The sequence below is a fragment of the Pelecanus crispus genome, chromosome 3 (assembly GCF_030463565.1).
Source record: "Pelecanus crispus isolate bPelCri1 chromosome 3, bPelCri1.pri, whole genome shotgun sequence".
Lineage (NCBI taxonomy): Eukaryota > Metazoa > Chordata > Aves > Pelecaniformes > Pelecanidae > Pelecanus > Pelecanus crispus.
This window is the reverse complement of record NC_134645.1, coordinates 99387433-99401687: the sequence shown is the minus strand read 5'-3', so window position 1 is coordinate 99401687 and position 14255 is coordinate 99387433. Positions and strand designations below refer to the sequence as shown.

The following is a 14255-nucleotide window of genomic DNA, read 5'->3' as shown; positions in this document are numbered from 1 at the left end:
TTAATTTTGAAGTGTTATACACTTTAGGCCAAGAAATCCTTAATTCCATTTTGAAAGTGCATTTAAAAGAAAGTCCACAGTGGCAACAATCATTTTAGGACTGTATAGGCATTCTATTTGTCAATATTTCTGACAATATTTGCATACAAAACTTGATTTTTATATTTACATTAATAACAGCTTGAGATAATACTGCTGCTGAACACTACTTCTCAGTAAACTGTAAGCTTAGGTGTTCAATAGTTTTAGAAACCAGGGGGAAGCAACACATTGTGCCAACCCATTATTCCAAGAATATGGAAAGAACTCAACTAGGGGAGAGTAAAGCACTAGCTCATATTAAGGCTTTTCTTTTTCTTAGCTTACCCATGACTGATTGCCAGATTCCTATGTGGCCTTGTTGCCTTCCAACCCTACTGAAGTTAACAGATGTTTGTTCTTACGTAGAGCTTGTTTCAAAGACTAATGCATTTCTATAACATACATAACTGCACAGTGTAATATATCTTTCAAGGTGCAACAAATATATTAAAATGTGAAAGAGTGCATTTACTTAAGGGGGATAAACTATTTTGTACACAAACAACTAGAATGTAGGTAGGGCATGGGAGAAAGTTGCTTTTATTCTGTGCATGATAACTACAAGTCATGTCATTCTTCATTTCCACTATGCTCTCATCAGATGAAAGTTAGTTTCAAGCACCACCTTCCTCCAGCAACTAGCTTCCATCCACCCAACATTTTCATATCAGTATCTAATAACTAAAAGATTGTTAACAACCAAGTTGCCTTGCTTTTACAGAACACACATCTAGACAATTTTGTTTCAATTAGTTACTTGGGGAGAAGTGTAGTTTGCCTTTTGGCAGCTTCCCAGAAAAAGAGAGAGAAGCATCCTTACATATGTATAACACCATTTTTTTTACTTACTGTTTGAAGAACAGGTAACAGCATATTCAATGGATTGGTCAGATTAGTTCCCAAAATTATAAATCCCGAGTCGAAGCCAGCTGAATGCAGAGCTTTGTCCAAACTGCAGTAATTAAGAAAAATTGGCTAAGTACTATGGTTCTCCTAGAGCTTTAGTCTTCAGTTTAATTTAAAAGGGCAGCTCAAAAAAAATCTGAGCTAAGTCCAGAGAATGACAGCTTTTTCATATCTATATAGACACATGCCTTGTTTTACCACACTCATTGCACTCGTCCTGTGAAATGGTATATTGATTTCTGCATCTCCTTGGCATTTTAGCTTTTCCCTAGTTTGGGTCATAGATCTTATTTGCCCAGTCTGAAAAGTTAAAAACGCCAACATTTGAGACCTCTTGTTAGTGTCAATCTTCATTGAAATCCACCAGATTTGCAGCTGGCTATATTGCTTTCAATGCCATGAAACAATTAGTGTAATGCACCTCATAATGGATTATACATGTCATTTACTGCAAGAATTTAAGCACCTGTTACCCAGCCCAAGAAGTACCTACATACATTAAGATTCATTCAAGCAATCAGAACACTTCTGTAGTGTGATTTAAACTTCCTTAATATATATATGGTTAATTTCTCTGCTGAATCAGAACTGTTTTCAGCAGCATACAATCAAGCTGAACCACGTCCTTTTTGAATCTGTTTTAGCACATTTTGCTCAGTTTCAATATATACTATTTTAATGAGGAATGTAGCTCTAGTTACAGCAGTGTAGCATAAAAAAGAAGTAGGCTGACTCTTGAAGAAAACCACCCCTGATTTTGATGTTAGAGCAGAAACTATGTGGTTTAAGTGGTTAAGAAAAATGCTGAAACGTACTTACTTTGACAAGAACAGAGAAACAGTGAAGAGCAGTGCCACAATGATGAAGAATACTCCCCACACAATCTAGAAGTAAAGATTTATTACAATTTAACTGAGAGTGCTCGCAGTTGATACAAGTGAAGACTTGTCTAAGTTTTGATAAAGGACTAATGCTCTTGGACCACCTCAGAGCTCAAACACTTGAAACAATAACTTTTTGGTAAATACTTGAGAGAAGTGCTAACAAAACATCTAGTCTGTCAAACAGAGTTTGTCAAGCATTTAAAGAGTTGATCATCTAAGATGAGAACAACCTCTTCACCTGGTGGATACACTAAGCTCAGAATCAAGCATTAAAGTACATCATGTGCTATAGTGCAATACAGAATTCTACCTGTAAGTCAAAAGTGTCATTAAGAACACAGATGAGATGTTATATTAAATGAACACAGCATTTAGCAGAATGCACAACCTGTACTTGCTATATTATATGGAAAACCTTAACTATATACATGCATTTGTGTTTCATTAAGGGAAATTAGAGTTTGTTTCCTTTGGCCACCATGCCTGTGTGCTCACCTTCCTACAGGAGGCAACTGTGCACAGCTTACAAGGAACATCTCACCTTTCCTGAGTGAGAGCTCCCTTCTGTAGCACTACTACAAAAAACTCAATGACCAAATCAGTTGGAGGGAGTGATGTACAACTCAAGTAACCAAGCCCAAATACCAGGTCTACTTCTTTCTTGCTTCTGCCTGCAAGTCCTCTCAGTTACTCATCAGTATTGAGTATTTCAAAGCAATTTTCAAGGTTCAAGTTATAGAAATCAGCTTTACAAAGTATTTTGACTCAAATGTTTAAGTCACCTCAAAATTTAACTTTGAAGTGATGTGAAGACTTGAGAACAGACAGAAAAAAGAGAGATGCTTATAAATACTAAAGGTAGTAGGAAAAATACTTGAGTTTGAAGAAAATCTAGGTAAGTGCTACTTAAATACTATTATTCTAAAACAGTATCTATCCACAAGTGATTAAAATAAAATGAGATTACTACAACCATATCACAGCCACCAGATAAAGGCCTCTCTTCTAGAGAAGGTTCTAGAAGAGCTTCCATACCCCTTTAGCCATACTAGGGGAGTCATTTGCCCCACAATCTTCCTTTGGAGTACATACCCTATTCAAGAATTTGAAACCAAAAAAGTATAACTACAGCTGTGATTATTTAGCCAGTCATAAGAATAGGTAAGTACAGGTAAAAATTTTTAAGGACCACTATAATTAAATCAGATACTACTATTGTTTTTAAAATCAGCAATGGCAGGCTTTTTTGTAAGCTTTTACACACTAATACAGAACTGTGTGATGTACAAAATAAGAACAGAATTTCTTGGTTAAGCCAAGGTGGCGTATGAGACACTAAACTAAGTTTACCAGGAGTAAATGAAGATTTTGTAGACCAACCGTATCAGCAGTTAAAACCTGAAAAATCTGAATGCACAAACCCAGCTTAAAGACTAGATTAAAATAAGCAAACAGCTTAAAAAGCTAGATGATTTAGTCCCTGAATATAGTCAAAGTATGAAAAGTTTGAGTTTAAAATAAACAGGAAGAATTCAGGCAACTTAACAGTAAGTTTAGAGAACTGAAAGTAATACTCTGATACCTGTACATTCCGTTTTCCCCATTTCCTTCTCATTTTTATTTTTAGAGAAAGACGCTACCTTCTTTCAAAGGTGGCTTAATTTCTTTCAGTTCTTCTATGAATGGTCTGAATCAAGTAGATTCAGAGAAATAAGGTTGTTTGTGAAGACGTTAATTAAAACAGAGGAAAGTGTTTTTATTATACCTACCAAATATAGCCCTCGAGCCAGCCTCTTCCAGCCAAGAACACCCTCCTATTGTTTTTACTGGCTACAAGCTAGTTCAGGAAATAATTCTCCATTTCTTTGGCAGGTTTTCTCCATCACAATCTTTTCTTTGGTGCAGTTAGCGGATGGCGCACAAAAGTGAGCCCAGATAGCAAACCCATTCAGTTACAGCTCCAACAGGTTCACTGTATTTTCCTAGAAATCCTACTCACAGAATATGCTCAGATAAACATGCTGAACTTCCCAAAACAATAATGCTTTCAGATTGCTAGACCTGAGACAACCTAGACAGACTTATTTCCAAATTCTATATGCAGGAACACAATGCATGGTCTTCCACATGAATGAGGGAGTTTCATAGTTTAAATTATTTTATTAACCTTAAAACTTGGCACACAGCCATCTTGAAAAGGTTAAGAACTTTATTACAGCTGCTCATTAAAGATATTCAGAGTTACAATGCTATTATTGTTCATTAAATTGTGAAGATAAGCTTCCATCTGCAAACTCAAACACAGTATTGGAACATCATTTGTAAAACAACTCAAATTATGTAGGCCTTATTAGTCTCTAAATCTATACCTAATATCAAGTTAATACTTGTGCATTTCCACATATTTAAGTGTACTAAGATTTTGCCACTCCACAGCAAACTCCAACAAATAACTAGATATTAGCCATACAGGAAATAGATGTTTGAAAATAATTAAGAACAAGAGTCTGAAGCTTGCATTACTTCACTACTTTCTGCCAGCTATGGTCAGTAGACAGGTATCCATATCTCCTCTGGAATATGTCTGTCTTCTAAAGCAATGCATAACACTTAGGAATAGATAAGTGGTTGAAAAAACACTCCTTTTCCCATTTTAACCTCAGCTCCAGTCCCATTAAATATGAGATTGAAAAGGCTAGAGACCTTCATTCTACCTTAGTTCATCCTGTATTTCCACAGTGCTATTAAGCCTACTAAACCATAACTGATTTACAATTAACATCAACCTATGTTCAATTTCAGAGCATCAGTGACTTAGGCCTTTAGCAGAGTAGATCCTTGTCTTCTTACCTATATTTTCCTTGTACCTCAACTGATTACAGACCAACCAACACCTCATTTCTAGTCCACTAACCAGCACTTTAGCCAACAATTAAGGTAATACCAACACTCAGGCTAGTAGTTGAGTTCGCAACTTACACAGTCCAGCTGAGCTTTATCAAGTGGTACCAACCTTAAATTAAAAGCATGCCTCCAGTTGGGTATCATTTTGTATCTAGGTAAGGAAAAGAGTAAGTACTTCCTTTCCCCCTGCATAAAGATTAAGATACACTAGAAAAACATTGCAGCAGGAGCTATACACTCACTGTTGCCTTTTACTTGTCACCTACAGCAAAGGACAAGTCTGTCATCCACAATCTTATTGGGACACTACTGTACTGATGTTTATAGCTTTACACCAACTAGAATACCTTCAAAGATTCTAGACACACTTAGCCATGAAAATTTACAAAGTAATTTTGCTTTCTGTCACAGCATAAACAAGAATGAATTTGAGCCCCTGAGAACATGAGTACATGTTCAACTTCAGAGCAAAGGACAGTGCTTAATCAAAACCTCTTGTTCTCATAGCAGGACTATTTATCAACTGATGCTGAAAAGCTTTTAGTACTAGAACAGGCAAAAACAAAAAGCTTGGATTTCAGCCAAACACCACACAGAGGAATTTAGCAAGGTCATTACAAAAAAAAGCAAGCAACCCTTGATCTATATTAAGAGAAGTCTAAGTTTCAATGCATGACAATCTTATTTTCTACTCCCTAGTCCTTTTGAAAGCAGGACCTCAATGCAACCATACCTCAAACTATGTTACATCCTCCACTACAATCAGGCCACATCCTCATATCCCTCAGCTACAAAAACACAGACCCCATACCCACCTGCACTCAATCATTTGCTACAGAACAGGTTTCAGAGCTGCTGCCTTGCACTTACATCACTTTGATCACCTCTAAGTGTCTGCTTGGATCTTCTAATCTACAATCTGTTGTACAAGCTAGTATGCATACAAGTAACTGCCAAAAACAGTGAACCACATTTTTATGCAAGACTGCAGATATTACAACAACGAGTTGAAATAATACCTACTGATACAAATTGTGCTGCTGCCCGAAATGAGTTCCTTTAGCATCTTAATAGAAAGCCTCTACACAGGCAAGTAAGGAAGCAGCTAAAGCAGGGGACAGTAAGAACTGGTTTACTTAAAACTTTATTTTACATTTGAACATATGGGATTAAAATACATGGCTAAGCAAAAAATCAAGACAAAAATGTCCATATAGGCATTTCTCAATAGTAAAAATGGAAGCATGCTACTTCTAGGTCATAGGGGAAAGTTGACTTGTATTTCAGTTTAATAAGTCAGGCCAAATAATTTAGAAATATTCAACTGATTAGTGTATTTTTCCACTGCTACTACACATAACCAAGTTACAAGCTGATAAGTCTTTTCTGACATTATTCATGTTCTGCTTACAACTTTTTCTCTGGTGCCTCCCTTCAACTTCATGAACACTCTCCTGACCTCTGCATCACCCTTGTTTAAGTTATTCAGAAAGCTCTTTGCCTCCTGTCCCTGTTCCCAGATCTCAGTCAAGCTAAGTTGTTTCATCTATAGATAATTCCAAAGTGTTACTAAGATAATCACAGAATTTAGGACTTAATTTATTCTGAGCAGGAATGACCTCATAATCCACAAACTTAGGTGGTACTTCTTTAAAAAAAGCCTCAAAATCAACTTCCAAAAATTGTTAATATTCATCCCTCCAAAAAGCTAAAAGAATATTCACCTGCCCAATTGTTTCCTACAGTGGTACTTATGTACCAACAAAAAAAAAAAGAAACTGTGGATCTGCTTAGGACAGCTATTCCATGACTTTGAACCAACAGTGAAGCAACACAAAAATTTAAAGGAGCAGTCATCCTCTCAGGGCTACTGTCCATTAACAAGGTAAAGAGAAGTGGTGGCACATTATTGAACAGTTACACTGACCAAGAAGCAAAGCTGGATTCCTCATGGGAAACACACTATTTCTATTGGGTTTACATGGCAAGGTTTTGGTAGCAGGGAGTTGTAGGGGTATCCTCTCTGAGGACAGGCCAGAGGCTGCCCTGTGCTGGACACAGCCGTTTCCAGTTGGCTCCAACTGACCCACTGCTGGCCAGAGCTGAGCCCAGCAGCCAAGCTGGCGGCCCCTCTGGGAAAGCTTATCGAAGAAAGGGGCAAATACCAGACAGTAGAGAGGAGCAAGAGGAAAAAGTGAGAAACAGCCCTGTAGACACCAAGTTCAGAGAAGGAGGTGCTGCTCCAGGCAACAGAGCAGACATCCCCCCCCAGCTCATTAAGAGGACCATGCTGGAGCATATAACCACGCTTAGCCCATGGAGGACCCCACACCAGAACAAGTGGATATTTTCTGAAGGAAGCTGCAGCCTACAGAGATCCTACATGCTGAAGCAGGTTCTTCTGACAGGAACTACAGCCCATGGAGTAGACCCATGCTGGAATAGGGACGAAGTGTGAGGAGGAAGCAGCAGCAGAGAAGAGGTTTTGTGGACTGATGGCAAATCCCTATCCCCCATCCCCTCAGTGCCACTCCAGAGTCAGGACTACAGGACTGAAGTTGAGCCTGGGAAAGAGTGGGTGGGGGCAGGAAAGTGTTTTAAATGGTCTTTGCTTTTTACCATTCAAATCAATTTTAATTGGCAGTTTTCTTCAATTTGATTTTGCCCATGACAGTAACTAGTAGGTGATTGCCCTGTCTATCTTGACCCATACATTTTTCCATCTTATTTCCTCCCCCATCCTGTTGACAGGGAGTGAGAGAGCAGCTGGGTGGGCATTTGGCAGCCAACCAAGTCAACCACCACAGTATTGTATGACATGACCTACTTTCCAGGAAGTTTCAGTAACCTGCCAAACATGGGTTAAAAACAATTACTAGATGAAGCAAAACACTTGGTATTAAATTATCACTGTGTAAGCTTAGGACATGAAACATTCACACCTCTTGACTGTCATACTGCCAGCCTCCCTGATGTACAAGATGCAGCTGTAAAGCCAGGTAGAAAGTCTGTCAGTTTAGCCACACCACCTCTTTAAGGCAACTAAACTGAATCCTGACAGCACCTACAGTCTACACTAACACTCTGCCAGCATGGCTGTTATCCAAGCAATTGCCTACAGTTTCCCCTCTTACAGCTCTCTCCAGAGACGGGGAAAGAAATCAAAAGCCCATATGAAAAAAAAAAAAAAAAGAGGAGGAATACCCTAGTCCTCCATCCTCAAAACAGCATTAACTGTACCTATGCTTCTCTGAAGGCCTTCAGCAGCAGGTGAAGAGACAGACACACCCATACAAAGTCCTCATTACCCTTAATATTAGATAGGATAACAGTTTCTCTCTCTCTTCCTAGAGTTCAAGTGTACCACCCTATCAAGGGAATGCTATTCTCTTTGTAGTAGGCTCCATATACATGGACTGATGTCAATGCCTTTAAGTCCTTGCTTAAGGTATGCCACATGAGCATGCTCGGTTCACACAGGTCTCCAATCTTCAAAACAGAGCATTTAATTTCCTTATATTACTCTCCTTAGGCATCTCTTCAGTTGGTTCACAACTGCTTTGAAGTACCCCATGAAGAACTAATGCAGTGCTCCCAACTTACCATTGTTGAGTAGACTTCCATGTTTCACAACTATAGTCTTGTTCATATATTGAACTATGTGCTCTGGAGGTTTTTCCCCTAAACAGTTTTTATACCTTTCCCTAGAGTATGCCACATTTCTCTCACTGCTAAGAGTATCAGATGGAAGTGTGAGAAACCATAATAAAGAAAAAGGAGAAGCAGTAGATTTGCCATCTACAGGAAAAGTTACATTTTGTAGAAAGAAGTTAGACTAGTTGGACATTATTTGACAACCCCATGCTGACCATTACTCATTTCCTTGGGATCTCCCAGATGAGTTGCTTTGACTAAATTGAAAGATTACCAGCTTCATCTTCGAGTTTGACTTAGCTTTGAGTAAAACAATTGTTTGCAAAATTTACTGTACTTCATGTCAAAGAAAGCTTACTCTTCAGAGAAAAAAGTTTTGGCTTTGTTTAACAACAAATCACATGCTAATAGATATTTAGCAGTAACAAAATCAAAGCAAGAATATAGGAGGACACTACGCAAAGACAATATGATTTTAGAAGTCTGAATGTAGTAGTGAATAAGTTCACTAATAAGTTCAGCAAGATATTTTCTGCACTTTTACATTGATCAGAAATATTATATATGGATATTAAAAGATTTCCTTCTGTTTGTGAAAGCCACATAACTTGTCAATTGTTCAATTAGTATGTGCAAACACAACTCAAATACTATTAAAGTAACAGTAAAACAGTCCTGCAAGAGTTAAGATGTTATTAAGTGATGGACATTATCACCTTCACAGGACAGCTCAAGGAAAAGTCAAAGTAAACAAGTTTTGTAACATGCTTCATACCACAACCTTATTCTAAGTGCAAATCTGTCAGGAAAAATTATCCATCTGCAATTCCCCTTTAGTCTGAGATTCTTAAGTCAACAATTCAGTGACTGTCACAGTTACTGAGAGAATAAAAAGCATTCAAACCACAAGAACAAAGAGACACTGGAATACAGATTATCACTTACGGTCAGGATGGTAAGTAACTAATGATATTGTACACTACCCTGTGAGAACACAATGAACTGATAAAGTCTTACAAACAATAGATACGGCCAATGCATTTCTCAAATTTCAGGTTAATGTGAAGAGTTAAAGAAGCTACACAAACTATTTTGAATCAAAGGAAGCATCCAAACTGTTAAAGTGAAAGGACAAATATCCATAACAATTAAGTGAAAGGGTTAAGTAGAGATTTCTAATGTAACATAGAAAGGTATCTCTACTAAGAATTTCACACTGAAAGCTTTTGTTCAACTGCAATTTCGGCCCATTTCCATTGGTACTCAGCATTAACAGTAGCAATGGCATTAGAGGAAATTGCTTATAGCTCCCCCCTCAGCTTTTCAAAGTGCAGCCTACAGTTTAAAGTAATGCTAAAATTTCTTCTTACATCTAGTTGGCAAAGATACTTTATATGGCAATACTGTTCCATAAAAGTACTAGTTTTTAAAACCAGGTATCTACTAAAATCAAAGTTCTAAGATGAAAAAGATACAAGATCAAAGCTTTGCCCCAGTAACAGTTTCTTTTGCACTGGTTAAGTATCAAGATGTAACTTCTATGCAGCTAGCTTACTATTGATCAAGTAATTACTTGGCAAGATGCTCATTCCAAATGCATATATTCTCATCAAAGTATCTCTCACTTCTGCTGGCTACATGTAATGTAGATTAACCTAAGCTACTTGACAGCTATAGAATTCTTCCTTCTCTTCTTCTCATTTTCACACGCCTGAAAAAAGATAAAATATTCAGATTTTCTATGGCACTGTCACTATAGTAGATCAGCTAGACTTGTTCCTTTTCAATCTTAAATCATATTTTAGGCAAAGAGGTTTTCCAAGAGCTCAAACACAGCTTGCTATAGGGCTGTCACTGTGTAGCATATTAGTAATTAAAAAATAAGCAGTTGATATTCAGGATAGTAATTGATAAACTTGACCTATGATTTATATGGGAAGAAGAAAGCTCTAAGTTATTCCAATTGAAGTCTCAAAAAGCAAGAAAAAGTTTCACCTTTAAAGGTCGGATAGCTTCACAGAACTTCGTCCACCAGCTTTTCTCAATAGACTCCAGATGCCTCTCTCTTCTTCGAAGTGTCCTTAGTCTCTCTTCTAGTTGTTGTACAGCCCGTCTATCTCTTGATGACAGAGGCCGACCATCTCTGCACTGGTTACCAAGAAATAGTGCAAAAGATCAAGGCACAAGGAATCAAGAAAATAGACTTGACATCAAGTTTAATGAGTTACAACTCTAAAGATTTTAGAGTATATAATTCCCACTGTTTCTATGCATAGCAAGATGAAGTGCAAGAGTTACAAGCCGCAACAAGGGGGATTCCTATCAGATGGTAGAAAACACTCTTTACAACGAGAATGTCCAAGAATTTTAACAGGGTAGGCAGTGTCCACGGCTAGAAACACTTAAAATGCCCAGATGTGATCTGAATAACGTCATCTAACCTGAAGAGAGTCCTTGCTTTGCATAGAGGTTGGACCTGATGACTTTCAGAGGTCCCTCCCAACCAAATTCCATAACTAAGCCAATATATTAAGCTTGGCTGTAGTAAGTAATGCTCTTTTTTAGAGGTTTCTCATTTTTCTCATATTGATTCCAGTAATACAGATGCCTTTGTTGTAGTAGTGCTTTGTAAAACTTCAAAAAAAAAACCCCAAAACTTCACAATCCAAACTCAGGGAGAATACTTTTTAGGTTTTGTTATGTAACAAGATTTCTAGAATGCTGAAGGTGCCCACACTGCATAGAGGTAGCCAAGTATCAAGGGAAGATTGCTGGAACTGTTTCATCACTGCTGAGGTCTACTACCACAGAGCACACAACAGCACAGATGGACTGCCAAGATGAAAGTGTGCATCTCAATGCCCCTTCTTCCCACTCAGGGCTGTGAAAACACCAGTCAAATCATTATCTGAAATGGGTTGAGAAAACAGTGGGAGATTATCCCTAGCATCTTGTATGTAAAGGAGAAGTCTTATCTTCCTTTGGCTTGCACTCTTAGGTTGTTAAAAGTGTCCTGCTTACATTAGGCACAGCATTTCAGTGAGCTGCAAAGCCATCATGGGTTTACAAGTGGTGTTAACATCCTAGAGATGTTTGGGATTCAGAACAGAGATTTCCATATGTATGCTTTTCACAAGGAAGTGATTTATAACAGCAAGGTACATTAACTGGGAAACAAGAATATCTGGGGCTGTTATTTATTCATAAAGTTGATTAATAGTTTGATGAATCTAACTCATGACAGCTCCATGTGGCAAGTATCCAGTGTTGATAACTACATTGAGTAAGTCAACAAATTGGATGCCATATCGGGTAGCAGACTAAGTGAGGTTAATTTTCTTAGCTTCTACAAAATCTCTTCCATATATCCAAGCAGGGCTGGAAAAGTTTGAGTTTAGCTCATCAGCACCATTAGTAGCTAGACAGAAACAATTACTGCTGCAGGACTGATAAAGAAAACCTAATTTCTAGTACACAAGTGACCACATTTGTTTCCAAATAACTCAAGCTAGTCACTTCTGACTTGCTATTCTTTCTGGAACAAAAACTCTCTACAGCATGGCCGTAAACTAGTAAGCAAGCAAGAAAAAAAAAATTTCATTAATAAAGTAAAAACAGTGAAGACCATACCTTTGATTTAATCCTTAATAAATGTTGCTCCACTTCTTCAATGTCTTCAGTGTTCTCTAAACGTTCATAAGCTGCACTGGTAGTTCCTTTAATCAAGTTTAGAGGCAAAGCTGACATCCCATAAGCCTAAAATAAAAAGGAAACACACATACTAAAATTTTCTGCCACACGTTTTCATCTGATAAGGCCGCTGTGTGTTGTAGCTATAAGGTATCACTGGTAGTTTTTTTCCCCCCACTCTCCGTCTACAGACTACAGCAGTCAATTCTTTTCCTTTTGAGCAAAACATAACAAACATGCTATGCAGATTCCAGTGTCCTCCATTGTTCCAATAGTACTTAAGGGTCTCATGATCACTGAGACCACAGCGTGCATTAAGACTTTATATAAGCATAGTCCACTGAAGATCAAGGTAGCCTTTGGGGTTTTTTTTGTCAAATCATTTAGCTTTCTAAAACCTTAACTTTCCCACTTTAGATCATAATCAAAACATTGTATAATACAGGAATTCCTAGATACTGAACTTAAATAGTTTTAGAAGCAAAGTATACACAATTTCTTGTAGCCAGTAGTCTTCAACTTACTTTTAAAATGAAATTATGTAGAAAATACCTGATTTACTAAAAAAAATCTGCAGTAAAAATACACAGCAGAAGCTAGGTGAACACCTCAACTCAGTTACATTCCAAGACTGCCTAGATACCCAATCACATTCGTAAGTTTTGTTGGCATTTACTCCTAGTTATAAATTCTATACCATTCAAAGTGTTTGCCAGCTTCTACATCAACATTATGCCCAAGTTTTTCCAATGTAAAGTCTGCAAGCTTTCCACTAACATAAGAAACAGATATTTGAGGCGAGGTAAACAAGAAAATGCCATTATTTCCTCCCTGCTACCCTATGAAGTCTTATAGATATAGGCCAAGGTCAGAAGTTTCTCCAAGCAGCTTAGAGACATTAGCCATAGGTGGTTTATTTGTTTTACTGTGGGTGGGAAGCTGTTGGTGATGGGTTGTTCTTGGTGCAGAGCTCAGCAAGAACGTTTTTCTTTTCTTTCTCTTAATCACAATTAACACATGCAGTTTTACTAGAGTGCTTATCATTCACTAATTACAGAAATGAGCGGTTCTCTAAGTTTTCAAAGGAAAACTACTCCCTCCTTCATGCACAGCTTCACATTTCATACTGAAAATAGATTTAACACAAATGCTAGTATGTTATAAATGTCACCATACATGCTGTCAGATCACACAAGCTTTCTGTATACAAGACTTGATTTGGCCTGCTTAAGAATCTACTTAGACATACTAATGTCTCATGCATGGTACTGAAAGCAAAACGCTGTCCATTTTTCTGGAGTATTTTTCAACATGCCATATACCCTGCCACCAACACCCGTTTCTAAGCCCTTTAACAAAGGGGTCTTATTTACTACTATTGTAGCTCAAAACCACATTAACTATTTAAATTGATAACCATTTCAATATAAATATCTGACACTGAGCCCACAAACTTCAGTTTCACACTGCAAGCAATGTTCCATGATTTCAAGAAACGGTCCTCCAAGTATTAGGCTACAAAAGCATGAAACAAATTTAGCAGTCTGACAACCTTGTTCACTTACTGTGGAATTAGGTTTCTTATGTTCAGAGTGACAATTACCAGTAAATTGTTGGAACAGCATCAGTTAAGTTCAACAAGCAGACAGCATATGTATCTCAACAGGCTTCAAACCCAAGGAAACAGTGGTACCTGTTAAATCACTTTAAAGTATTTAAGTAAGGGTAGGAGAAAAGCATTTTCCTTCAAATATTTCTTGAAGTATATATTCGCAAAGAACACATTCAGCTAGATCTTTGACAACTTGCACTATGTGACTTTTTTTGCATAGCTATAAGGTATTAGAACTGGTTTTACCAGACTCCTAGGAAATAAGGTAGTCTATTAGCTACCTGCTCAGCATTTCAGGACTTCACAGCTGACATAACCTCACTTGTCACCCAAAAATACAGCTTAAAAAAAGTATTTGTAGCACTGTTTACAGACAGTTCCAGTTAAAGTTAAACTCAATTTTTTTAGCAACAAGAAAGAACTGGCAATTTCAGTCCCTATGGTATAGCTTTTTGCTGTAAAAGCTATACAAGGGAAAGATGCCTCTTATAAAAGGCTAGCGATAGCAACAAAATTTCATGCTT

At 37.6% G+C, this 14255-nt stretch overlaps 1 protein-coding gene across 1 annotated transcript in view; it reads right to left on the bottom strand.

Annotated features, from left to right (window-relative positions):
* LMBRD1 (LMBR1 domain containing 1) overlaps positions 1-14255 on the bottom strand; it is a 90636-nt gene that overhangs the window by 26390 nt on the left and 49991 nt on the right. Inside the window, exons 8-11 of the mRNA XM_075707284.1 lie at positions 12060-12185; positions 10425-10577; positions 1807-1871; positions 931-1033 (exon numbers count right to left, since the gene is read on the bottom strand). Of these exons, the coding sequence (XP_075563399.1) occupies positions 931-1033; positions 1807-1871; positions 10425-10577; positions 12060-12185 (447 nt within the window). The remainder of the gene's footprint in view (positions 1-930; positions 1034-1806; positions 1872-10424; positions 10578-12059; positions 12186-14255) is intronic.